General features: G+C 47.4%; 1 protein-coding gene across 1 annotated transcript in view; it reads left to right on the top strand.

The window, feature by feature from the left end:
• The first annotated feature begins 7,623 nt into the window (after nucleotides 1–7,623).
• LOC149347283 (uncharacterized) overlaps nucleotides 7,624–27,277 on the top strand; it is a 60,401-nt gene continuing 40,747 nt past the window's right edge. The window contains exons 1-2 of the mRNA XM_089585547.1: nucleotides 7,624–7,728; nucleotides 24,220–24,373. Coding sequence (XP_089441673.1) covers nucleotides 24,222–24,373 — 152 coding nt within the window. The 5' untranslated portion in view covers nucleotides 7,624–7,728; nucleotides 24,220–24,221. The remainder of the gene's footprint in view (nucleotides 7,729–24,219; nucleotides 24,374–27,277) is intronic.

The raw sequence follows: 27,277 nt of genomic DNA, 5'->3' as shown, positions 1-27,277 counted from the left end.
TTGTGTAATCTCAGGGCCATGAGTTTTTCTGTAGGCGTGTTGCGTGGTAGTCGGAGCGCTGTCTTATACGCTTTGCGTAGAAGGCCATCCGCTTGTTGTATTTCATTTTTGTTGAGGCACTGAAACCGCCATCGAAAGTCGCACCCAGTGCTGCCAACCCTAGGGATTCTTCTCTAGATCTAGGGAATTTGGACGTCGTTTAGGGGGAAAGGGGTTTTTTGTATAATCTAGAGAAATTTCATTTCCTCGGAGAATTTTTTTTTCTCACTGAAATTGTGAAGGCAGTACAAGCTTTTCGTTGTTTTTTCTCTACAAGTGACGGAGGCCCGCACAACACCGCCGCGCGCTCGAGTAAAGCCTGTTTCACGTGCAGGTGAAAACGCTTTGTTGCTGCAGCGCAAAAGCTGTTTCAAGCTATCGCGGCGGATCCAGCAGTCAGAGCGGCGATGTTCCAACAAGTTTCACGCTTGCATGCATGTGAACCAGCCTTTACACGGACGTAGTCGGATGTGTATGGTCCCTGACGTAGCCAGTGGCACCCGCTGATGTGATCTGGCGCGCCTCCGTCTTCCCTCAACACGAGTGCCCCTTCTTCACGCTGTATTTGGAGCTTGCTGCACGACGTGAAATTCCTATTTAGTTAGCATATCAGCATGTTTGTTTTGATAACTAGGAAAGAACAAGGGCGCCATTTTTTTTATAAAGGAGCACCGCGTTGGAAATCTGAGCTAGTCTAACTAAGGGAACAGTTCCCAGTTCACCCGCCGCGGTAACTCAGTGGTTATGGCGCTCGGTTGATGACCCGAAAGACGAGGTTTCGATCCTGGCTTTGGCGGTCGAATTTCGATGGAGGCGAAATTCTAGAGGCCCGTGTACTGTGCAATGTGAGTGCAGGTTAAAGAACCTCAGGTGGTCGAAATTTCCGGAGCCCTTCACTATTTCATCCCTCATAGCCTGGGTCGCTTAAGACGTTAGACCCTCCAAAATCATAAACCATAATTTCCAGTTCCACAACGTCGTACAAAGTAAGTTGAGGTCACAAGAGGCATACAAAAGCCAATCACTGCTTCATTGTTTTAATTGACTCAAACTGTTACGCCAGCCACTCTCTAGAGCAATCGCAGCAAATAGACAAGCAGCTTTTATATCGCAGTTTCCGTGCACTCCTCAAGCGACCTCCAGGCATTTTGTACATGGTATCCTTCGGCTGAAGTCTAAACCGACACAACATGAGGGAAAAAAATTCAGTTAATTCCACATGCCGATGCATGTTTACTAATATCTTGCGTACAGTGATAAAAAAGACATATACGATATAGAGCCTATAATTTGTAATTTCCAAAGAGCGCTACGGTTTATCTTTTAGCTTCATTTAGAAGTTCCTCATTTGATATCCTTCATTTCAAATTGACAGCTAATTCACTTACCAACGTCTGGTAATAGGGCAGCTGCATGATAAAACTTGCTACTGAACTATGCATACATATACAATTTAACAATTTTACAATGTACAACTGAAGGCTATTTTTTGTATCTAGGGAAATCTGGGGAATTTTCGGTTGCAATTTGGGGGAGAAGCGGCTCTAGAGGTTGGCAGCACTGCACGCCATGTGCCGCGGAACGCCGGTTTCAAAGCGACGCAGAGCGCTCTTCCCCTTGTCACGACAGAAACATGGATGCTTTGCATTTCGCCCAAGGAACGCATCCTCGACCCTTCATCCGACAATAAACTTACTACTGTACAAGAATTTTAGCGAGAATTGCGTGATATGCCCCATCATATCCCCTGAACAGAGGTAGCAGGAGTAGGAGCAAAAGGGAACAGGTAGCAGGAGTGCTAACACTATGCTTTTGGCTTCTCCCCACTCAGGTGATAATTCAAGTTTATCGTGTTCTTCGGTTATCATTTGAATTACTGCAGCTTCGTTCAGGCGACCACCACAAAACCAAATATAATAAAAATGCAGGTTGTGCTGAATAAAATTATTCTCTGTATTGCTAACCTTCCTCATCTCTCTGCAACACGAAATTTACCAGAGTTACAAAATGATCCACTTTGAGCATTTGTGTGTTTTTTCGAATTCTGCGTTCGCTCTAGATTTCTCTCCTTCCTCGGGAATTTCTAGTAAGTACGGCGCGTTTAAATCCCCATCAAATCAAATCTGCACCCGAAACACCGATCTCTGGTTTATACTATGCTTTCCAAATAGTTATAAACCAGAAGCATTACAACACAGCTTCACGTGTGCTCTTAATAGATATCAATGCCTGGCTAATGTTACACCAAAGCAGCCTAAAATTCACTTTGTTAATAACCAGCTAGGTTGTAAGTGCCTGTTTAAACTGTGTTCCTTTTAACCCTGTATATCCCACAGGTGTCTCACGATGTAAACATTGCTGAAATTGACATTTTTCAACAGATTTGGTTCATAGGAAGATCAGTAAAAAAAAGTTAGAATGATCCCTTTTCGTTTTGTAGAAAATTTTCTTGCGCCACAAACGTTGCAGCTGGGATTTGGCGGTAGAAATTTCCCAAAAATTTCGGAGGCATGAAATTTCTGAAAGCAGTTCATTTTTTCTGTGTCTACGCACAAATACACACAGCACTTTTTGCAGAAGAACCTTGTGCGCCTGGTGCATGAGCCCAACTTGCACATGGGGGCGTTTTTTTGATCCACTTTCACTGGCCAATGGCCAACATTGTCAGGCCGCACAGAATGTTCAACATTATACGCTCTTTTTGAAACAACTCCAGATGCTGATCCCGATGTGTTCAATGAAGTGTTCGGTGACTCAACAATCGCAGGATAATCACCTTCCGCGTTCAATCCAGTCATGCCCTCAAGTGATTGCATCAGGCCAATCACCACCCGGAACTTGAAGTCAACCAGCTGCATATCTGCTGATTTAGCTTCACTGTAGAGCAAAAAGCGTTCACAACCGCAAAATGAAAAGGATGGAAGCAAATCCGTTTGTACCACTTCTTGGTTTTTAAGTCGTTTCTGTGAAGCGACAAAAGCATATCTGCTTTGTCGACTGCACCCATGCTCTGGTTGTAAACCCTGATGAGGTTGGGCCACTGTACATCCACATAGGTCTTCGTCTTTCTATCGTAGCGCCTGCATGTGTCAAGGGGTTGAATGCTGCCAATTTTTGATGCGAGATTCACTGTACGGTTGTCGTTCCAGGAGCAGATGACAATTCCTGTGCTATTTTCTGAGCGGAAGTCCAATGATCCTCTCGGTACTTTTTTGAGTTCTTTTTCTGTTTTCAGAGGGCAGTTCCCACATCCTGTTTTTCTAATTTTGGCAGTTGCTCCCAGTCCTCTTTTTTTCAGTTCATTTAGAAGCTCGATGGCAGCGAAGAAGTTGTCGAAAAAGACCTCTGTTCCCGGAGGGCAATTTTGAGTGAGTCTCAAAACGACCTTCCCGCTTTCGCCGACGTCTTCCGGGGTGTTCGGTGGGTCTTGGATTAAGTTGTCACCATACATGTAAAGTCGATATACTTATCCAGACCGGCGGGCCGGGGCCCACGCTTTGTAGCCCCATTTCTTAGGATTACTCTTCATACAAACCTTCAGAGAATGTCTGCCCTTGCAAGGGATAATCATCTCATCTACAGCAACGCAGGTTTCAAGTGTGGCAGCTTGAGAAAATGTGTTGTTAAGGCTCGTAAGCACATGTCGTACCTTAAATAGGCAGTCATAGCCTTCTACTCCCTTCTCGCGCGCTTCATCATTGTTCGCTGCGTGAAATCGGGGCATGATTTCGTCAAACCTGTTTCCTGTCATGCAGATGCTGACATCCACTTGACGAGTGTTCGTTGACCAGTACATCCTTCTAAAAGGAAGGTTAACAACAGACATGTAAGGCATTGTCCTTACATGTCTGTTGTTAACCTTCCTTTTAGAAGGATGTACTGGTCAACGAACACTCATTAACAACAGACATGTAAGGACAATGCCAATAAACTTGCGCATCTTGAGGACTGACACTGGATGGATTCGGGTGCGATTTTCTTGGGTTCTGAATCTGTCTCGAAAGTGAGGATTTCTATTAGGTCAGAGTCAACGAGTTTCAAGAACATGCTCAATATGCTCTTCACTCTTTCTAAACCATCTGCTGGCTTCAAAACATTTTGTTCCTCGCCCCGATTTATACTGATGTCCTTTTTCATCTAGTCCCAAATCTTTGTTTGCTTCTTTTTTTGTGTTTCGACGTCACCTGTACTTCTTCGTCACTCTCTGTAAAGCTTTCGCTGATATTGTGGCTTGTTCTCTCCGGTTGCGTGTTTTCTTCATCGCAATCCGAACCGTCCAAGTTTTCATCCTCGCTCAAGCTAGGGTATTCGTAAAGAATTTCTTGAATTTCTTTCTCAGCCAGGCACTGCCGGCATATAAAAAAACGAACTTGAAAATTACGACGTCAACAAAAGTCGCTGCTAGACAACACGTAAGAATGTTCAAAATATAGAAAGAAATTAGGTGCCGCCGCGGTGGCTCAGCGGCTATGATGCTCGGCTGCTGACCCAAAAGACGCGGGTTCGATCCCGGCCGCGGCGGCTAGAATTTCTTTGGAGGAGAAATTCTAGAGGCCCGTGTACTGTGCGATGTCAGTGCACGTTAAAGAACCCCAGGTGGTCGAAATTTCCGGAGCCCTTCACTACGGCGTCTCTCATAGCCTTAGTCGCTTTGGGACGTTAAACCCCATAAACCAAACCAAACCAGAAAGAAATTAGGTGCTGCAAATACTCAGAGATAAGCACTCAGTGAAGTCACACTCTTTCATGCATTTCTCTGGGAGGACGCACGCCGGATTCCTGGCTGCCACAAACGTGTATGTAAGCTGAACGAGGTGATATGCCCTCCAAGGAGTAGTCGTAGAAACATGAAAGTGAGCACCTATATTCGCTAGGCTTTTGCAAAACATCTTTAAATCTTTTGAGCAATGAAGCGCGAGTGTTGAGGTCGTCAAAAAACCAAAACAAAGCACACTCACCGCCGTGGCCGGCTGCACGTGGAGTCCATGCTTTCGGCACTCAAAAAGCCATGCCGCGGTACCTGTGGCGCCATCTACTGACAACAAGTGCAAGCACCAGCTGCCACGTTTGCGGCAGCTAGGAGCACGGGATTCTTAGAGCATATTTTGTTTGTTAAAAAAATTATAACAAAACTGCCACATTTGTGGCACCTTAAAGCGTGTTCTTTTGTTTTCTCGCTCTTTCCGCTTGAAAGCTTGAGATACATTCTGTATGCTTCCACTTGCTCTTGTTTATATAAACTGAGATCTATGCACATTTAACTCGCGTAACAAACTTCATTGCGTTAATGAGTCCTCACGTTATGCTATATATCATGGGCACAAGTTCATATTGTCGTATGGCCAAAATGCAGAATCTATGGCGATTTTCCGGAAAGAAATAAGCATTTTAGAAGTAAAACTTAGCGAAATCTTTTAATGAAGCGGTACGTAAGAGTTTATTCCTAGCGCAAAGCTCTAGCACGCGGCACAACAGTTGGCATCAGGCCAAAATGCGACATCGTGTGGATATCAAGGGCGCTTTCACTCGCAATGTAAAGCTATATATATATATATATATAAATATATATTGGTTGTTTTTCTTCTCCTTTTCTATTCAATTAGTTTTAAGCGATAACATATTCAGTAATAATCAAAATCGAACAAAAGCACAAAATAAATAAAAAATAAATATAAAAAAGGTCTCCTGTGTCCCTTGGTTTCTGCGGCTGTTGGCTTCTCGCATATTTATAACGAGCTCCTCATCTCCTTCCCTTGCTTGCTTATTTATATATATATATATATATATTTGGTTTGGTTTGGTGTTTATTTTCTTCCAATAATGAAAGGGGAAGCCAAAGCAAAAGGCGGTAGGCCTGAGTAGGCCTTGGCTCCCTAATATATATATATATATATAAGCAAGCAAGGGAAGGGGATGAGGGGCTCGTTATAAATATGCGAGAAGCCAACAGCCGCAGAAACCAAGGGACACAGGAGACTTTTTTATATTTATTTTTTATTTATGTTGTGCTTTTGTTCGATTTTGGTTATTACTGAATATGTTATCGCTAAAGCTAATTGAATAGAAAAGCAGAAGAAAAAACAACCATATGCCGCTGCTGGGATCCGAAACCACGGCCTCCGAATTACGCGTCCGGTGCTCTACCGCTGAGCTACGGCGACGGCTGTCAATTCTTCTGCTTTAGGGTGTATTTATGTGTACAAATAACCTAGTCTTGAGAGTGTTCATCAGCGCCACCCACGTTCTTAAGCGGCGGACGTAGCACGTCCTGAGTTACTGCTGATGTGACGTAGAACGTCATCGAACGGCGAGGGTGGAAGCTGTTCGAGAACCCTCTTATGCTTCCTAAGGCATCAAGGCTGCCAGAACTGAGACCCTCGCTAAGCAATTAAGCAAACAAGGGAAGGGTAATGAGGGGCTGGTTATAAATATCAGAAATGCCAACAGCCACTGAACCTAAGGGAGACAGGGGATTTTTTTAATTTATTAATTTATTTTGTGCTGTTGTTTGATTTAGATAATTACTGATTGTTATCGCTTAAAGCTAATTGATTAGAAAAGCAGAAGAAAAAACAACCACATGCCGCCGGTGGGATCCGAACCCACGACCTCCGAATTACGCGTCCCGTGCTCTACCGCTGAGCTACGGCGACAGCTGTCAATTCTTCTACTCTCGGGAGTATTTATGCTTACAAATGGCCTAGTCTTGAGAGTGTTCATCAGCGCCACCCACGTTCTAAAGCGGCGGACGTAGTACGGTGGACGTAGCACGGCAAAAATCACAGTGCGATGTTTGCCGAAAGCATTTCAGTGAAATGTTCTCGGCAAACATCCCATAGTTTGTACCCTGGTCACTCCCCCGCTGTGAGTATGCGCCATTAAGGCTGAGGTCATCATCATCATCACACAGCTTTAAAGAAATGCAGCCTACGCTTCGAGTTCCTTATGCCATTCGTCTACCTCGAGCTGTAACGCACGCCCATGCGGCCAAAAATAATTTTCCAGTCTAGATCAAGTAAAGGCACCTCCAAATGCCCAACAAAACACGCAGCACTGTACTAAACAAACGAAGCCTGAGCATAGACACCCATTAGTCACGCTATTTCTTTACTAGCGGAAAAGTATTTCAGTAAACTTCTCACGAAAAACTTTGAACCTACGCTTGCGTAAAATAAATTTCGACATAAAAAATACACAATGCGAATAACAAGCGAGGTATTCTCGCGAAATGTGGCCAAACTCTGCGCTCATAGTCGTGTTGCCAGCCATTCTAGGAACAAAACAATGTTTAGGATCGTTTTTTGTATGTATTTGAACAATAAACTGCGACGAAATTGTTACCGAACATGCGCTTAAATTTATGCCACAGTACGCTGTAAGCGTATATTGCTGATATCCTGAAGCAAACGCTCATAAACGGCTCAAACGATATTGCGTTCCAGCAGCTGCGCCGGAGACGGGAAACACATGTCCCATACCGCGCTCTGTACTACACCGCGGCGGCGAACAGCTCTGATTCGCGCGTAACACGACCTCGTTCCCGACAGCTCGGCGCTTCCCAGCGTTCGGTCGCGATGGTCGGTCCTCGCCTCAGCCCCTTCGTGACTCGTTTTTCATCGCGGTTTCCCGTGATCGCTGCCCGGGCGGCGGTGGTCAGCGATGAGACGCTCGCCAGTCAAGCAGGCCTCGGTAAGTTCCAACGGCGGAGCACCCGTGCTTCCTTATGTGACCTAACAGGTGCTGATTCACGATGAATAGCGATGAGAAAGATAGTAGAGTGAAAAAAAAAGAGATAGAGCCAAAATCTTCAATCATGGCTTGGTTTACGGGTGTTTAACGTCCCAGAGCGACTCCGGTTATGAGGGACGCCGTAGTGAAGGGCTCCGGAAATTTCCGCCACCCGGGGTTCTTTAACGTGCGCTGACATCGCACAGTACCCGGGCCTCTAGATTTTCGCCTGCGTCGAAAATGGGCCGCCGCGGCCGGGATCAAACCCGCGCATATCGGGTCAGCAGCCGAGTGCCATAACCAATGAGCCACCGCGGCGGCGAACCCTTCAATGAAGAGGGAAGGTTTTAGCAAGAATGACAAATTTCTGGACATCTACACCGCGTGGGGGCAGGAAGTGGAGATAAAAAGTTGGAGGAAAAGAGGTGCACAAAATTGTAAAGTAAAGAAGTGCAAGAAGAACACAAATTAAAGTAAAATAAAGATAAATGGATATTGAACCTGGGCTAAGGTGCATCAACGTGTACAGCTACAGAATATTGAATGCTGAAGTGCAATGTCCTCCAATGCGCTTGACAAATTTCACTGCATGAAGAGTGCATAAAGGTGAGATGTACAGAGTTATTTTTTGTCGAGTTGACTAACGTCGTCTAAATAAGCATATAAAGGGTTGAATGCATGTCTCTGCTGCATTAAGCAGGTTAAGGGACCTAACACATAGTCCATTGTTAGAGGTACCTGGGTGAGAGGCTCCGTACCATGTCCATAGTGCCCACGCTTGTCGGTATACGCTGGGCATTCAAACAGATTATGTTCTACTGTTTTTATTGAAACGCACTTGCCACAGTGAGGACTGTTCACTTCTGCTGAACTTTACTGTAAGCTGTTCGCAAACAGAGCGTTTAGGCACAGAACATAGTAAACAGTTTCTCGATGGCGTGGAAGACTGGATTGTAGTCTAGATTTGAGACGCGGGTCCTTTGAGTGAAGAAATGCGTAACAAAGTGACATCGAGCTCCAGAGGCGATTCTTTTCCTGGACACCAGGACGAAAGGGCTGGAGTCAAAAATTGGTTTTTAACAAATACTATTCAGGTCCACGAGGTGCATAGCTTGGATGGAGCCAAAGTTACTGTGGGCGAAATGTCGTCGCCCACGGCGCAGACGTGGCAAGCCGCAAACGAAAAGTCCGCACCTGCTGCCCGAAGAGAGCATTACCCATCTAGTCCTTAGCCATAAGGCATATAAGGAGTCTCTACTCACTTTTTTCATAGGAGGCTGACGAGTAAGTACAATCATAGCACCTACTCATCACTGAGCGCATTCTCAAGGCAACCTATGGGCACTAGTAAACACACGCTCTTGAGAAACTTCCGTCTCTGCTCGTATACTCTTGGTTAGCAAGACAGAATAATAACCTGGAATATGGTAGAAGCACTTCTAGTTCACATGGCTGTCACCACATGGCGCATGACATTGGACATTCAAAACTAGTGCGTTGACATTATTCGTGGCAGAAGAAAGTTATTGACCGCGTTCCTCCAGAACATATCGTGAGGGGCCACTAAGCTTAGCGCCATTGGCTCGTAGCGCTCCCGAATTCCTGGCAAAGGCGTATTGACGAGGGTGGACGGCGGAAACGCTGGCTCCTTCGCCCCGAAAGAGGTTAAAAAAAACTTAGAGAACACTGCAGTCTCTTGCTTTGGAGAAATGCAAGCATTTGAGTTTAAACGTCACCAACTTACTTCTAAGCCACCGTTGTCACGTGATACTTATCACGTGAGCCTTGGACGTCGTCGGCAACTTTTTGCAAGTCATTGTCGTCACTTGACACTTATCACGTAACCTTTGGATGGCATCAGCAACTTTTTATTGCACGTCATCGTTTTCTAACATCACTACACATCCCCAACACACCATACCGCCCTACACACCACAAGGCGTTCACCTCGTGCCCGCCTGCCCGCCGCAGTGGCTCAGTGGTTAGAGCGTTTGGCTGCTGAACCGAAATAGGCGGGTTCGATCCCGTCCGCGGAGGACAAATTTCGATGGAGGCAAAATTCTAGAAGCCCCTGCACTGTGCGATGTTAGCGCACTTTAAAGTTCCCCACGTGGTCGAAATTTCTGGAGCCCTTCTCTACAGCGTCCCCAATAACCCGAGCCGCTTTGGGACGTCAAACCCCCATAAACCACAACCCAAACTTCGTGCCCTCTAACACGCCTGAAACAGCGACGAGTGGCATTCCTCTCATTTTTTCCTCATCTTTATTGATTGCCGGAATGCGCTGCTCTTTTGGGATGAGCTTCAGCGGAGATTAAAGCAGATATACCCTTGACAGCAGATGGGATACAATTCTTGGCCGTTGAGCCGAATCTTTAAAAGTGCGATGTATTCTTTCTTCTTGGCCTGCACAGTATTTGGCGAAGCCAGATGGCTCTACGACATTGCGATTAAGATGCGCGGTCTTTCTGTCCGAGATTACTTCAAGGAAAACGTACTTAATCTGCGTGAAGTGTACAAGGAGCTATGTTTTGGAGATGCAGTTATCGTTTGATGAGGCAGAGGCGAAAAATTTTGCGACGCGATGACAAGGATGACAAGTTAAGGCAAGATTTCATGGCACTGATGCTTGCTGTTCTGGTATAGTTGGAAAAACTGAAACGAGTAGAATTATTCTGAACAATTTCCAATCTCTGTGATAGGTTTGTTTGGCCTGGACCCTAAATTGACGTGGCGTACTCGAGCTTGGGGCGTATTAGAGTTTTGTAATTGAGGAATTTGAAAGAGGACAGTGCTTTGGAAAAGTGGCGTCGTAAGTATTTAAGCATTCGGTTAGCATTGGATATTATATCAGCGATGTGAATGGTTGAAGTTAGATCAAAGGGGATGTGAAGGCCAAGATATTTGTGAGTAGTTACCGGATCTAACGGTGCGTCATTAAGTGCGTTAGTACTTGTAATTTTCCTTTTTTGTAATCACATACCCACCCTGCTAAAATCCCTTGTGGGATTGCAGTATTCGTAAATAAATTAAGAGAATATAAAGGAAGGTCATTAGCATTTCTTTACACACGCATAAATTTACGCTTGTTAAGATTCAGTTCCATTAACCATAACTTACATCATGCAAAAACAGCGTTAACTCTTTCGCTACCGCGCCATAGGCGATCGTTCGCATATGATCGATTCAAATCGCCCGCGCAAAAAAGCTAATTTTGGAGCGTTGTGGACGTGCTCCGCCATCTAGTTAGCGAGCTCAACAACTGCTCTTTCGATTGCAGCCTTGGTTTCAGTGTTTTGACATGAGGGGGCGCCGTGAAAAATAAAACTTTGAACGGCTGCAGCACAGTCAGCCAGAGAAAATGGCGTCCGCGTCGCCGCGCGCTCCTCGGAAGCGAAAGCTCACACCGAGCACGTCGGCCGGTTTCGGTTTCGTTTTTTGCGACGAAAGCAGTGGTTATTAGTCGGGCAACAATGTACAAACGTTGGATTTCGGTTTCGGCAGCGAGACTTCGCCTCGGGAGCCTGGAACGTCAGCGCGTACTTGCATGTAAGTTCTGTTTTCGTTCGCTGTGTGTTTTCTGCGGTGCATACGGTTGGTAATTGATGACAGTGGTTTATTTTTGTGCTTCAGGGTCTTGACAACGTATGGCGAAGACAGTTTGCCAAATGCTCAAGGTCGCGTCGCGTTTTTCACCCAAGACGACAGCTAGGTGTCCATATCGGCACATCGCTGCGGAGCGGCGCTCGGAGATTCGCTCGACTTCTCGACTTTTTTTTGATGCTCTTCACGGCGGAAATGATGAATATCGTGTGCGGAAACACTAATAAGTATGCATGGATGAAGATTTTCAGCAAATTCGGCGTGACGGCTCATGGGAAGACGTGAATCTGTTGGAGATTCTGATGTTCATTGGAATCATCATATACATTTTAATTGTTGACCTGCCACGACTGTATCTCTACTGAAATACCAGAATAATCTATTCTGGCCCTCTGCCATCAAAAATCATTTCTCAAAATTGGTTTTTCGCTTTTTTGTTTTTGTTTTTTTTTTTGCACGTAGCGAACCCGGATGATTCAGTGGCGGCAGCTTCTATTGGCAACACTTGAAAAGTGTCCTGGCTTTTGAACCACATCGATAAAACTTATTTCATCGATCCTGATGTTTTAGAGCATGCCTAAAATGCCAAATTTTATCAGCTGGCTTTCAGGGAGCAGCTCATTCAAGAAATCTTCGGGTATGATGAGGGAAAAGAAGTCCACGCTCCCAATCCTCTCATAGAATCCATTCAACACCAACCGAAAAGAATGAAAAAAAGAAGAAACTACAAGCTCGGCTATCAGAGAACAAGGGAGGAACAAAGATAAAACCTTATGTGAAGCACTTGTCAGTCTATCTCTACTTCACATCTTCACCTCTGATTGCTCTTCACAGTGGCACCACAGTCATGACCCCTGACTTGACAAGCCATGGAAAGTGCAGTAAATTTTTCTCATAGCTGAAACTGTGAATAATGACAGCTATAAACATGTGCAACAGTTTGTATATTCCAGTTTTCCTCTAATCAAGTTCGGGCTTAGTGCAGCCGGTAATTTTTGTTTTTGCTATTTACTTTTTTTGTGTTTTTAGCAAATTTCACAAATAAATGTTCATTTACTTTTGCACACACAACTCTTCTATTTGTTGCATTCAGAAGTGTAACTAATAAGCTACAATTTCATGCATTGCAATATGTGCTGGGTGTATTAGTTCTTGAGAAAAAAAATTTTCTTTCAGTGCGCTCCAAATCGTGCATTTTTCCGCGGTAGCGAAAGAGTTAAGGTCTCATTGGAGCCTCGTTACGTCGTCAAGTTATTTGGGTGAAAATTACACAGTCACCAGCAAATAACTGAATGTGGCAGGAGACGCAGGAAGGCAAGTCGTTAATATAAGTGAGAAATAAAAGCGGCCCAAGCACACAGCCTTGCGGTACACGAGAGTGAACTGGACATTGCTTCGAGGTTACGTCATTAACTGAGACAAACAGTGAGCGGTTAGTCAGGAAAACCTCAAGCCAGTGTAAAATTTTGGTATCAAGTTTAGTTGATGCAATTTGTAGATTAATAAACTACCACTATGAGACACCGTATCGAATGCATTTTCAAAAATCTAAAAATATTAAGTCAGCTACTGAAGAGTGATAAAGTATTAGATGCAATTTATGCGGTAACGATACTAGTTGGGTTTCACATCAGTGTGTTTTGCGAAAGCCGTGCTGAAAATGCGCGAAAAATAAGTTCGATTCTAAAGTGTGCAATCTGAGAAAAGCGGATATGCTGAAAAATTTTGCATGGTATACTAATTAAGGAAATAGGCCTGGGCAATGTTTCGTACCTGAATGGTGCAATGGAATCACCTTCCCAACTTTCCATTCAGCAGGCAGTGAACCTTTGTCAAATGATTGCTGAGAAACCTTTGAAAGTGTTGAAGATTTCCGGGGTCGCAGCGGAGCACCAGAGCACGAACAGCCCGTGCCGTGCGTGCGCTCCGAGCACGCGCTGTCCATCTTTACTTTCCTCTATCGCGGGCTGGTAACGCCGATCTCAGCGCCTGCGCTTTATAGCGTCGCCGGGCGCTATAGGGCCCCCCGCCTAGACGGAACGGCGAAATGTACGCGCCGACGGGGCAGAGATGGAGTAGCCACGGCGGCAAGCAGGTCTGCAGGTGGGCCGACAACCTCTTAGGGGAACTGCTGGGGACGTGTCTCGCGGTACGCGGGTTTGAGACGATCGAGAGAGACGACCTCTTCACGACCATCGAGCAGGATTGTCGTTGACTTTGCCGGCCTGTTGAGGACGCAGTACGGGCCGTCGTATGAGGGGGTAAGAGGCGCCTTTACAGCGTCTCGCCTGAGAAAAACATGCGTCGAGGAAGCAAGGTCTGGGTGCACGAAGACTTGATGGGCAGATGAGTGAGGCGGCACTGGGTGCAGATGCTGAAGACAGTGCTGTAGGCATTGAAGGTATTGCAGGGGTTGGGACGAGGGAGCCGAAGGTACGAACAAGTCTCCGGGAAGCCGCAAGGAGGTACCGAAGACGAGTTCGGCCGCCAAACAGCCAAGGTCACGACGCAGGACGGCACCTAGGCGTAGGAGCACCATAGGGAAGTGGTCTACCCGGTGCTCGCAATCCAGGCGCGCAGTGAGGGCAGCCTTGAGCTGGTGATGGAGCCGCTCGAGCATGCCGTTGGCACAGGGATGCTATGATGTGGTGCGGCAGTGTTTAGTGCCGAGTAGCCGGGTGAGCGAAGTGAAAAGGGCGCCTTCGAACTGGCGGCCGCGATCCGTGGTAACAATGCCGGGGCAGTCGAAGCGGGAAACCCACGTCGAAACGAAGGCTCTGGCAACTGTTTTCGCAGTAATGTCCGGAATTGGCACAGCTTCGGGCCAACGGGTGAAGCGGTCGACCATCGTCAGAATATACTTGTAGCCCTGAGAGCGGGGGAGCAGTCCAACCAGGTCAAGATGAATATGGTCAAAGCGCGATCCAGGCGGCAGGAAAGACTGAGGGGGAGTCTTGGTATGGCGTGTCACGTTGGCGGACTGGCAAGCAAGGCACGAGCGGGCCCACTGGGGAATATCGGTGTTAATGTTCTGCCAGACGTACCGCTGGGTAACAGGCGCTGCGTGGCTCGAATGCTAGGATGGCAGATGTCGTGAAGGGAATGGAAAATGGCACGACGAAAGGCCTCCGGGATGAACGGTCGTGAGAGAGCCGATGATATGTCGCACCAGAGCGATCCGGGAAAAAACCGATGAGGCACGAGCTGCATACGGAGGGCTCCGGGTGGTCACGCAGGGCGTGCAGCTCAGGGTCTTCAAGCTGTGCCCGGGCCAGGGATGGCCAGTCCACAGCTGGTGAAGACATGCCGATGGTGGTAATGCGTGAAAGTGCGTCAACTGCCTCGTTGTCGGTGCCTTTGATATGTCGAATATCGGTTGTGAACTCCGATATGTAGGCCAGCTGACGAAGTTCACGGGCGACGTACTTCGAAGAGTTCGTACGGAACACATACACCAGAGGCTTATGGTCCGTGAGAACGTAAAACGGCTGGCCCTCCAAGAAGTGGCGATAGTGCTGGATGGTGGAGTAGATGGCAAGCAGCTCACGGCCAAATACTCTGTAGCGAGTCTCAGCAGGCTGGAGATTCCGAGAGAAGAAACGTAGTGGGTGCCACTCGGAGTCAATCTTCTGCTGGAGAACCGCACCGATGGCCACGCTGGAAGCATCCACCATGATGCGAGTGGGCGGGAAGTCCTAGGGTGGATGAGGACGACTGAATCGGCGAGGGCTTGTTTTTCAGCCGTGAAAGCGGCCTGAGCGTCGGGTGACCAGGAAATCGCGGAGGGGGTGAAGAAGCTCGGCGCAGTGTGAAATAAAGCGCCGTGAAAAATTCACTACGCCCAGGAACTCACGGAGCTTGCGTAGGGTAGTGGGTGCTGCAAAGTCCTTAACAGCCTCGACGTGTGAAAGCAATGAACGAATTCCCAGCGCCGAGATGTAGTGGCCCAAGAACTCAAGCTCAGAAGACCCGAAAACACATTTCTGGGCATTGACTATCAAGCCAAACTCTTGGAGCCGTTGAAAGAGTTACCGGAGGTGACGCTCGTGGTCCTGTAGAGTACGACTCACGACGAGGATATCGTCGATGTAGGCACATACCGCCGGGAGTCCACGCGTCACTTCAGCAATGAATCTTTGGAAAGTTTGAGCTGCGTTGCGTAGTCCAAAAGGCATGCGCACGTACTCAAAAAGTCCGAAGGGTGTAGTGATGGCCGTCTTCGGAATATCGGCCGGCTCAACAGTGATTTGATGGTACGCCTTGACAAGGTCCACTTTACTAAAGATCTTGCAGCCGTCTAGATGTCCAGTGAAGTCTTGGATGTGTGGAAGGGGATAGCTATCGTGGACCGTGTGAGCGTTGAGAGCCCGGTAGTCGCCGCACGGACGCCAGTCACCCGGGTCTTTCTTGGGCACCAGATGGAGTGGTGAGGGCCAAGTGCTGGATGAAGGGGGAATAATACCCAACTGGAGCATGTGGTCGAATTCCCGTTTTGCAATAGCCAGACGCTCACCGAAGAGGCGGCGCGGTCGAGCTGCGTCAGGTGGACCACGCGTGACAATGTGGTGGGTTATACCGTGCGTGTGTGGCTGATGGAGATTACAAGGCCTCGTGACCTCGGGAAAGCCTGCGAGGACTTGCGCGTACGGGCATGACGGAAGCAGAGTTCGGATGCCAGTGGAAGCGACAGCTGATATAACGCCAGTGATGGAAAGGCGCGTCTTGCTGTCGATGAGACGATGGTGACGCATGCTGACGTCGAGATCAAAATGCGTCAGGAAGTCGGAACCGAGGATTGGTTGATGTACATCGGCGACGATGAAGACCCATCGAAACCTGCGCCGCAGGCCAATATCCAGAGTGAGGGATCGGAGACCATACGTGGCGATGGAGGTTAAGTTGGCCGCACAGAGAATAGGTCCATGTGACTTGGAAGCACGGTCTGCCTTGGAGGACGGCAGTACGCTGACTTCGGCACCAGTGTCGACGAGGAAGCGCAGGCCATAAATGCGATCCATGACGACGAAAAGGCGGCCAGGTTGAAGAGCGAGGTCACACGCTGCCGTCAGTGATCTCGCTGCGCATTTCCCGACCAGTTGCACGGTGGAGTGCAGTGGCGAGCGTGGTGCTGGAAAGTTCAGTGATACCAGCAGAGACGCGGACTGCGAGGACTGGACGCTTGCGGACCAATCGGCGAAGACGAACGGCGACGAGCTGTTGAGGATAAACCGTGCGGGGCATGAGAGGACGTTCGAAGGGCATCGATAGAAGCGGCCAGCTGATCGATCCGGACCTCTAACCGTGAAATGACGGAGGTCTCCGGTGGAGAAGAGAGGGCGGCGACGGAAGGAGAAGTCGCGTCGTGGACTCGATCAGCGAGCTGGGCGATCGGTCAAGTGTCAAGTCGCTCGCAGCAGCCAAGACGAGGCGGGTGGACTGAGGCAAGCGTTGCAGGAAGTGCGCCTCAACAGTGCGCCGTTAGTCTGCGTTGCTTTCGCCCAGGAGCTGCCACATGCTATTGAGTAACTGAGAGGGGCGGCGGTCTCCAAGCTCTTCGAAGGTGAGCAGCTGCTGGAGGCGCGCACTCTCGGACGCCGTGGTGCGGTCCAGAAGACCCTGCTTTAGTCGCTGGTACGGGGCATCGCCCAAGGGTCCAGCGATGATGTCCGCTACCTCTTGAGCCACCTCAGGAGGCGGGTTGGAAAGTAAATGACGAAACCGAGATGCCTCCGAGGTGACGTGGTGCAGATGGAAGATGGCTTCCACTTGGGCGAACCAGATCTGCCGACACTTGGGCCAGAATGTTGGTAGGTGGAGCTAGAAAGCTGCGACGTCCCGTGGGCGCAAGGTAGCGTCAGGCCGAAGGTCGTCTGAGGGCGGTAGGTTGCTGGGGTCGGTCATGTCTTAGGCCGGAGTCAGCACTGTTGAAGTACAGAAAGGTGGGCAAGTTGGTTATTACTATACATGGTAAAACAGCGCGGAAAAAACACGAGGACGGAACAAACACAACACGAGCGCTGACTTTCAACTGACGATTTATTACGCACATGTGTACATATATAGCATTAGGAAGGAGGATCGGCGGTGGTTGTACCACAGCACACGTAGAGAGGAGGGTTGAGTGCATCGAGGGTGTTGTTTATAAGATTCCCCTTTCTTGCGGTGGGTGGTATGTTGGCCAGACGGGGAGATGTCTAAACGAACGCCTGAGGGAGCACCATAATTCTTTGGACAAGGCAGCCGGTTCGAATTTGGCGCTTCACCGCAGGCAACCTGAGCACACGTGCGCCCCATTGCTTCATCAGACATCCGTCATCTTCAAACATAAGGATCAGATAGTAAGGGAAATAGTAGAGGCATATCACATTGACAAAGGGGGTAGAGCATGCATTAGTAAGCCCTCATTATCACTGGCTAACCGCGAAATCACCTTTTTGGAGCATGCATTCGTAGATATGTAGATTTAATATTTTCAGTGATGATGCAGTGTTTTTTTGTTCTGTTTAGTGTTTGGCGGGAATGCTATGTATGTACACATGTGCGTAATAAATCGTCAGTTGAAAGTCAGCGCTCGTGTTGTTGTGTTTGTTCCGTCCTCGTTTTTTTTCGCGCTGTTTTACCATGGACTGTGGAAGATTTGCGGGGTCGCAGCGGAGCACCAGAGCAAGATGACCAGCGTTGCAGGCTTCTAGCTCCGAACACCCCGTGCCGCAGTGCGCTCCGAGCACGCGCTGTGCATCTTTATTTTCCTCTATCGTGGGCTGGTAACGCCGATCTCAGCGCCTGAGCTATATAGCGTCGCCAGGTGCTATAAATGTATAACGAAAAATGGGAGTTAGTGTTTTTCAGAAATATTGGATTAATAACGTCACAGCCAGGAGCAGATGAAAGTTTCAGTGATGTGATTACTTTTTCTACGCCGACTGGTTCAATGAATAAAGGGTACATTACAGCAAAGTCGTAAGAATGTGTAGTTGAATGAGTTGCATGGCTGTGTTTCGAAAAGTTACGTGTAAAAACCTCATTAAAGATGGAAACAGAATCGGTAGGTGTGATGTTTTTGGCCTCATCAACAACGGTTATTATGTCGTCATGCATCGGTTTTTTGGTGCGCCGAAGCTTTTTCGTGTCAGCAGATAGCATACATGGCACTGTGTCTTTTTTCAAGTTATTTTTTGCGTCCTGAAGGGTTGTGATGTAGTCGTTAGATACACGTTTGTAAGCTGCCCATTTTGCACGGTTAGCAGGTTTTTCAGCTGATATATAAACTCTTTTTTGTTAGATAACCGCTTGATGTGAGTGTTGTACCAGGCGGCGTGACCGTTAGAGGAAACAGTGCGTGTAGAGATAAACTTTTCTGGTGATTCAGTGGTTTTGAGCAATAAACATGTCCCAGCTCGCTTACACACTGCGGTAGTCGAAATTTGTGAGGAAGGTATCAAGAAATATACAGAGCCCTATGTTAATGGAATAAAAATCTGCTTTCTTGTAGTCGCGAATGATCTTTGTTTTCATTATGATTTTTGGCCGTGAAATGTTGAAGTTTAAATTAAAAAGAGTGGTCACTCAGGGGAGGTAAATAACTTAATGATCGAAATAAATTCGGGCCGAGTAGTTACCAGTAGGTCGAGTACTAGCAACGTGTGGTGTGGTTCTGGTAGGCTGTATTAGGAGTTGACTGAAAGTGAATAATGCTCACAAGTCGAGAAAATCTTTTGCTAACGTGGAAAAGTGTATATGATAAGTGTTTCGTTGTTGCATGCGATATTTGGAATATTCAAATCGTCATGCAAAAACAGGGGCAAGAAAGGATAGCGTGTTATGACGATGCTGATCGCATCTTGTAATTCGTCAACAAAGGAGGCTGAGTGAGTAGGAGAACGATAGCATACGCCAGTTATAATTATTTGGAAATTTGTTTTGAGTAATAGTTCATTCTATCTCCAAGTTACCCGTAACACTAATATGCTCAGAGCGTAAGTGTTTGTTGATAGCCAGAAGAACACCGGCACCTTCCTGTATCGTATGGTCACAGCGACAAAAAGAGAAGTTATGAGCGGTTAAGAAATTTTCCTGGTCACGAACATGTGCAGCAGCCAAGTTTCAGTAGGTACAATGATATCAGGGTCACAAGTGTCTATTGCAGAAGTGAACGAATCGTGATTATTTTTAATGCTTCGAATTTTCGTGAACAGGTCTGATACGGGGGATAAACTACTACCACTGCCCCTCACGCAACTTGCAATGTTTGTGAGGCACATTCTGTCACGCTGCCGCTGGCTTGGTCGTACATGTACAGTGTTTTGCTCGCTGACAATTTGTTGTAGCGCAGATGAGAGAGGGGTGTACCCGGCAAACTCTTCGCAAAGGCTATCAGTTCACTCCGTGCATGTCGGTTGGCGGATGAGTAGTCATCAGATGCTGCTATCTCTTTTATTGCGAAAGCAATACTACTCGCACTTTCAAGCCTTCGCGTGACCCGGCCGCAGTTACGTTTGATCTTCAGCGGAGTGAATATGGGCGACCAACTCGCTCCTTCAGATAGCCCGGCTGCAGTTACGGCGCGCCACGCACCTGTGGTGCTACTGCCGCTGTGAGGTCATACCAGCTGTAGATTTTTTCTTTCTCTCAGTCGCAACAACATCAAAAACAAAATATAAAAAAAGTTACCGAAGACGGTTTGAGTCGTCGCGCAGCGAGGGCCGGTAGCCACGCGTGACCTGTAGACGCGGCGCACTGCGTTCCTTCAGTTGGAGGCGCTACGCTTTTGCTTTCGCAACCTACCAGGCTTAACCAAAGCTAAGCCACCGCCAATTTTTTTCTTTTAGTTCATTGCGTACGGAAAACACTTGTTCTTTTATTTTGCAGCGGCTGAATTTTGCAGCGATGGGGCGGCATTTTTTAGGCCAGTAAGAACCGAGACAATGAGCGCGTTCAATTGCCATAACAGGTAAACTGACGCGAAGGCTTGTTAGCATGTTGACGACAAGGTTTTCAGATTTCTCTCATGATTCCCGATAATCAGGGAAACCGTGAAAAATTACATTACCTCTTTGCGATCTGTCCACTAGGTCGGCAAAGCGATATTTAAGAGAATTAAGCCCAGCGTTGCTGGCTTCCAAAGATGTTTGGAAACCCGTAACCTACTCTCCAAAGTAATAAAAACACTGTTTTTTCGTCAAGGGCGTCAAGTCTCTCTTGGATGCAGCCAATCTTAGTTTCGATATTTTTTGGCTGGCCTTGGTTGATTTAATTTCGGCAACCAATTGTGCCTGACAGAGGACTGAACAGATCGCAGTTCAATGTTCTTGAGCAGTTTGAAAAGAACAGCCATCTTTTCTTTTCCAAGGGTTCATCAGGCAGTGTCAGTGTTTCTAGATGGGATTCAGAGCGGGGGTTAGGTCCAGGATTGGATTCGATATCGTCAGAGCAAAGTAGGAGCACAGACATATGAAAGCACTCGCAAATAATTTCAGAAAGCACTTGTGGGCACAGGAGCAGCAACAAGCAGATATCATCGCTTCTGTTAGCTTACGTGGAAAGAGGCTTGCACACCTGCGAAGTGCACAAAGGCGTAATGTAGTCCATGGTGCTGTTGCTACTGCGGTGCCCACTGAACACGGTGTCGCACGGCCAGGAATTTAAATAGGCGGTGGGAAACGTCGTCGTGAGTGACGTATGTGCGCCATAGGATGGGCGCATCTGTCTGGGTGGGTTCAGTGGGATGTAGATATCGATACAGGAGCGGTGGTCCGGTGACGTCACACAATCTGAATGGCTCGGTGAAGAACCGCTAACAAGCGCTGACCACAACAGAAAAGACGCCAGGAACGCCTGCGAAGTGCAGAAAGGCGGAATGTAGGCCATGTTGCGGCCCACATTATGGGACATAGATCTGCAGGCCTGCATGTTCAGTTCCACACCGCTAAGGCTACATCTCCAGATATGCATGATCGTCCAGTTCCAACCTGAACGCCTTACCATACCACCAACATTCCGCTGATCTACTCTCGCGGGCACCTGGGGAGGTATTGCGCATGTACTGTACGATGACAGCAGGGTTTCTAAGAGTTTCTATACATAAGCTCGAGGGAAAGCTGGCGCCACCTTCCACACGAATTTCATAATGATCATTTCATGCGCCGCATGAATGCAAATGCCGGGAAGATGAGGTTCCGTATTTGGCTTGTCTTCTGTTGGGTCGAAGTCGTGGGTTCTGCCTCGGAATCGGTAGTTGCACCCGGGTGTTCTCTGTGCGCAAATTAAATTATTTCAGTAGTACGTTTCTGACTTCAATACATTTCATGCAATTGTTTTAGGCTGCTATGAAAATTTCACACAATTTCCTCGAGGTTTGGAGCGAGAAGGGTCGGGTTGTTCTCAAGCAGTACATGTGATCGGCCCAATACTGCAAATGGATGGTTTCACTTTGGGCCTTTGTTGGACCGACATTTGCAAATGCGTTTCCAATATTTGGGCCCACTGCTTGTGCTGCTTAGATTACGACCGAATCTACGTTTTGTGCCAAGTTTAGGCAAGTCCGAATACGACATGTGCGCCTCTCCACGGCCTATGTAGTGCAGTGCTGCCACATGTCGCTGCAAGTGATATCGAGAAACTCTATTGGGGCATGTCGTCGGCGCCATCTGCTGCAGCAAGTCGACGCGCCTACCTCAAGACAAGCGGTCTTCGCTTTTACGCTTCGGACGCAAGGCGCCGCTGGTATCAAGGCAGTGTGGGCGTCTGGTCTAATCATGCGGCCACGGCAGAATTAAATGCTGCTAATGGATCCTAAAGCAGCGACGTAGAAAAAGGCAGCTGCAGGGAAAACTTCGTTTTCGCGTGAGCGGGGACTGTGTACTCTGACGAAGCCGCTTAGCTTTGATATTTTTTATAGAGGCGAGTACTTTGATATGAGCAGCCAGTGTGAGATCTCAGAAGAAGTGTGCAAAAGATGTTCGGTCACCAACTCGTCCAGCCACGCGTTTTGATGCCAATGAGTGATTTTGTTCTCTCAAAGTACGGTGCCACGAAGTTTCATTTTCTAAACGTTAATTTATCTTGCTAAAGCACCGAGTAGCCAGGTATGCACATTCACCTTAATTAGAGGTACAAGCCTGATGCTTACCGACCACGCAGCCTCAGTTTTAGCGTGGATTTCAGGGGCCAATATTTTCTGGAACTGCAGATGCAAATGGACCTGTTGAGATTTCAATTGAAACTTCAATTAAAACTTCACTGGATACTTCACTCTAAAAGGGATGCGAATAAGATCATCGAGCAAGCTGTGCGTCTCTGGACAGGTACAGGGGCGATGGAAAGAACCGCGAACAGAGCTGGGCCTAGGCGCTCCGCTGTTCGCATTCCTCTCCATCCCATTTTTACTTTAGTGGTAGCAAAAAAAGTAATAGATATTTTCGTGATGAATTTTAGGATTACTGTAACCTCTTTTTTGTACTACCCAGGTAGAAGCGCAGTAAAAAAAATTCGAACAGCGGAGCGCGTAGGCGCCGCGTTTCTCGCGTTTCTTTCCACCTCGCTACAATTCTCTTCCTTAGTGATTCGGTGATTCGAAACTGTCTGAACTTTCACATCCCAATAGTGCAAACACTGCGTGGATGGCGTGTGGGTGCGAAATGTGGCATCCCTTTTATGTGGGAAGGCGGGCACTCCTCAGGAAAAAGTCATTAGCTTTTTCTCCCGTCACTTCTTACCAGTTTTTCTGAAATAAAACATCAATATTTTATGTCACTGCCCTAAAGACGGCATGCGCTTATTAAGACGCACATCATGTCCTTCTAGGGCCCCAAGCTCACGCAAAAACGTCCAGAAGGACGGACGACGGCAGGGGGTTCATTATTGTCTTTGCAGGGACATCTGAAGCGCGCAGTTCCGTAGATGAAAAATCGGCCGCTAAAAACTGTCAAGTGGGAGCGAAACGGAAACGCGTGTCTCATATAGTAATTGCCGCGGCGCCGGCGCACTGCAGTAGAGGACGAGGCAAACAATCCCCCTTCGGCTCTCACTGCTTCTGCGCAATAGTGCTTCAAGCTTTCCGCTGGGGGCGCTTTAAGGATTGCGGCCGGTACGCAGCAGTGTTCAAGCTGGAAGTGGGCAACCGTTTACACAGGATCAGTTCCACATGTTCAGGTCTACATACTTAGTTCAACATGTCCAGGTCTACCCGGCCCATTATGACTGATGACACGGATAGGAAACTTTTATTTTTCAATCCTTTTGCTCGTCCCAACATTCTTTTTGGACAGCTAGTCTATATGTTCAGGTGTACATTCCAAGCGTACTAGTACCAACGTCTACATGTACAGGTCTACGCCGCAAGGTCTACGCTTCCAGGCCTATATGCTCACTTTCACATAGCCAGGCCTACGTCTCCAGGTTTTGATCTCCATGCATACATGTACCTACACCTACACGTACAGGTATACGTCTCCAGATCTACATGTCTAGGTCTGCATGTCTAGGTCTACATGTTCTCATCCACATCTCCAAGTGTACATTATCCAATCTCCGTGTCCTTATCTACATGTTCTTTGCAGTTCAGAACCACTTGGGCAGCACTCGGCTTTTGGCAGCAGCTGAACGGGGGATCTTTACCTATAGGCGTGCAGCAATGGCGACAGCCCTGCTATATAAAGCGTTAGGTTTCTCGCCTTCAGCAGTTGCTGCAAAGGACTCCTTTGTAGCCTCACGAAACCGTTCCCGCCATTTCCTGTGATTTGCTCGTCCAAGCGAACTGGAAAGCTAGGCATGCGTACAGTCAATGCGCTTGGCTGCAATGTGAGCGCAAGCCGCTGTTCCTCTCCTTAGTTCCCATTTCTGAACCCGCAGATATGCTTCGTCGGGGCGGCAACGCGGCCGACGCGGCGCTCGCCATGTCGGCCTGCATGCAGGTGCTGCAGCCCTACACCACCGGAGTGGGAGGGGACTGCTTCGCCCTGTACTACGACGGCCGGACAAAAAAGGTGCACTGCGTGGACGGGAGGTGGGTGCTGTACAGTACTGTGGTGCTTAAAACGTGACCAGAGACACTTGTTCTTGCCACCGCTTTGCCAATCGACCGCGAAGAAGCAGCGCGGGAAGCGCTGTTGGCTGTTAGCGCTGTTGTTGCATTGCGTTGTACAAAGATCTATGCTTGTTCCCCTCCTGCCTTGGCTACCAAGCGGCGGCTGGCAGTATTCAATAAAGTAAAATAAAAATAAATGAAACGCGACCGAGGCAACTGATACTCGAAAAACAAATCATGATGATTTGAAATGAGGGAGACTGAATCGCAGCCAAATTGATGTTCACCTTCGAGGTGCCATGATCATTATGCAATAATGGCAATTAACGGTTCTCCAGGGGACTAATGTTTTATTTTCGTGTTGGCGTTACAGTAGTTCTCTTCACGTTTCCTTTGCGGCTGATAAGCCCTTGCTGTCTTGACCGAACATCTTTATCACAGAGCTTGCATAGCGCTGTACGCGGAATACGAGACACCATTTTGGGGCGTTGTACAGCAGTGATAAAATTATTAGTTACTACTTAGCAGTGCAGAACAAGCTCATATTTTTCAAACGCGCTTTAAGCCCTCTGCTAACCAAAGGAGCAACAGCAAGCGTATTACGATGGTTATTAATTGTACGACTTCTGTTCAACTCAAGCGATCTGTAATAACCATATATAGAAAAAAAATTTTGGGCTGCGATTTACATAAAAAATTTGACGAGAACAGTAATGTCCATTGATTTTCCGCCCCGTCGTTGTTGTTGCTATTTACCGCAGTAAACATGGCACATAGCACCGGGGGGGTTTGGACAAGGTGCGGTGGTGAATACCAAGGAAGTACTTCCGCGGCGGAAAAAAAATGCGTGAGCCTGCGAAGTAGTAGAGTGGATAGCGTGAAACCGGGAAAGAATTAATACTTGGAAAATTCAAATGAAGTAAACAAATGTGAATTACAAGGAATAAAATAAAAAATTCAGGGGGCACTTTGACTGTCTAAAGTGCGTAGAGGCGAAAGCGTTTTCCGCACCACTTTCACTGCTTCTGTGGCACTGGTGGCGTCACATGTAATTGAGTACTAATTACTAAGTGATGACAAATCACTAATTAATGTTTAATTACTGATTAATCCCTGCATACTAATTAACTGCTAATTAAGTTTAAGCTTAAGCTTCGCCTTTAGGAGTGGAACGCGACAGCGTGTTGCAGCGCTGCCAGGGAGTCCACGGAACGCCACCACCCGTTCGGCGCGATGCCTTGCCGTTTCAACGCAACGGTTTTTGAGGAAAGGAAATGGCGCAGTAAATCTCTGTCATCTCGGTGGACACCTGAACCGCACCGTAGAGGAACGGAGGAAGTGGGAGTGAAAGAAGAAAGACGAAGATGGCCCGTAATGAAGAAAATGAAAATTGGATTTGAGGAAAGAAAATTACGCAGTAACTGTCTCACATATCTCGGTGGACACCCGCCAAAATTCAGGGGGGGGGTGCACTTTTTTGACCTAAAGTGTGGTCACTGATGTGTGGTTAAGATGTTAAGCTTCGCCTCTAAGAGTGGAACGCGAGAGCGTCTTGCAACGCTGCCAGGGAGTCCATAGAACGCCATCGCCCATTCGGTTCTACGCCTCGCTCGTCGGTAAATTGGTTTTTGAGGAAAGGAAATGTATTTCTCTCTCATATCTCGGTGGACACCTAAACCTCGCCGGAAGGGAAGGGAGGAGGATGGCAGTGAGCGAAGACACCGTGTTCACTACACGCGCCTTTGTTCATTCCAAACCATCGAGCAGGCATGGCGGAGTGGATAGCATGCTCGTCTCGCACTCCGAAGACCGGGGTTCGATTCCCGAGCTCGACCAATTTCTTACTAGGTTTTATTTATTTATATGGCCTGACTAGAGAAGTTAATTAGGCTAATTTGGTAATTAAGCAATTAACTAAGCTCAGTCCCACTTACTTGGAGCATCACTATATGGTCCCTTCAATTGGTTGCATGGTTACTAGCCAAAGTACAATTGGCCCCGTTTGAAATTGGCGCACTGTGACGTTACGACCGTTTCGACCAACTGAAAAGCGTGACATTCTCTGTCGACAACTGCTGCTTACAACGATGAGACATTAAAGGCTTTCGCCTTAAAAAATACACTTTTTGCAGACGTGCCCGAATTTTATATGCCGTTAACAGCATAACCGACAGTTGCAGTAATGTAATCATGAAGGTAGCCGCAAACACTAGTTAACGAGAATACCTTGGCGCTCCCACCGAAAAAAAAAGAACTGGTAGAGACACAGGAAGTCCTAATATGGAAAGAGGGACCTCCAAATACTGCTTTCTCTCAAATGCGAACCACCGGCAGGAGAGGAGAAAATGTTCTATTATTTCAACTTCTCGACATAAGTCACAAAATTTTATCGCAGCGAACCCGCATCTGCATAACTTCAAATTCTGGTGAGGGATATCGCATCGCTGAAGCCTCATTGACATCCAACATCGCCTTCATTTACACGTCCGGGCATGTCATGGGTACTTTAAAATCCACAGTATTGAGCAAAGCATCACTCAAGCTGACTAAGACGTGTTGGAACCGCTGAAAACGGGAAGTCTCCAGAATAATGAGGTGAGGGATGTATTAGATTACAGGGGCACTGAGAGCTGACCTTCCCAATAAATCAGCCGCCTCGTTAAAATAGAGACCTGAATGATCAGCTACCCAGACAGAACAGACCTCACTCACTGTGCGCGGAACAATAAATCTAAAGGAAAGAGTCAATACAGATTTTCCAGATGTTCGGAGAGAAACTAAAATTTAAAGCCAACACTTAGGTAGAAGTGTTGGCTTTTTGTTGGTTGTTGCTATCTTTGGGTTTTGAACCAACGAGCTCAGATACGGATTCTTCACCACTTG

This window comes from Amblyomma mixtum, chromosome 4 (assembly GCF_055824585.1).
Source record: "Amblyomma mixtum isolate Tamu chromosome 4, ASM5582458v1, whole genome shotgun sequence".
Taxonomy (NCBI): domain Eukaryota; kingdom Metazoa; phylum Arthropoda; class Arachnida; order Ixodida; family Ixodidae; genus Amblyomma; species Amblyomma mixtum.
Note: the sequence above shows the minus strand (reverse complement) of the source record. Positions and strands in the feature narration are given on the sequence as shown.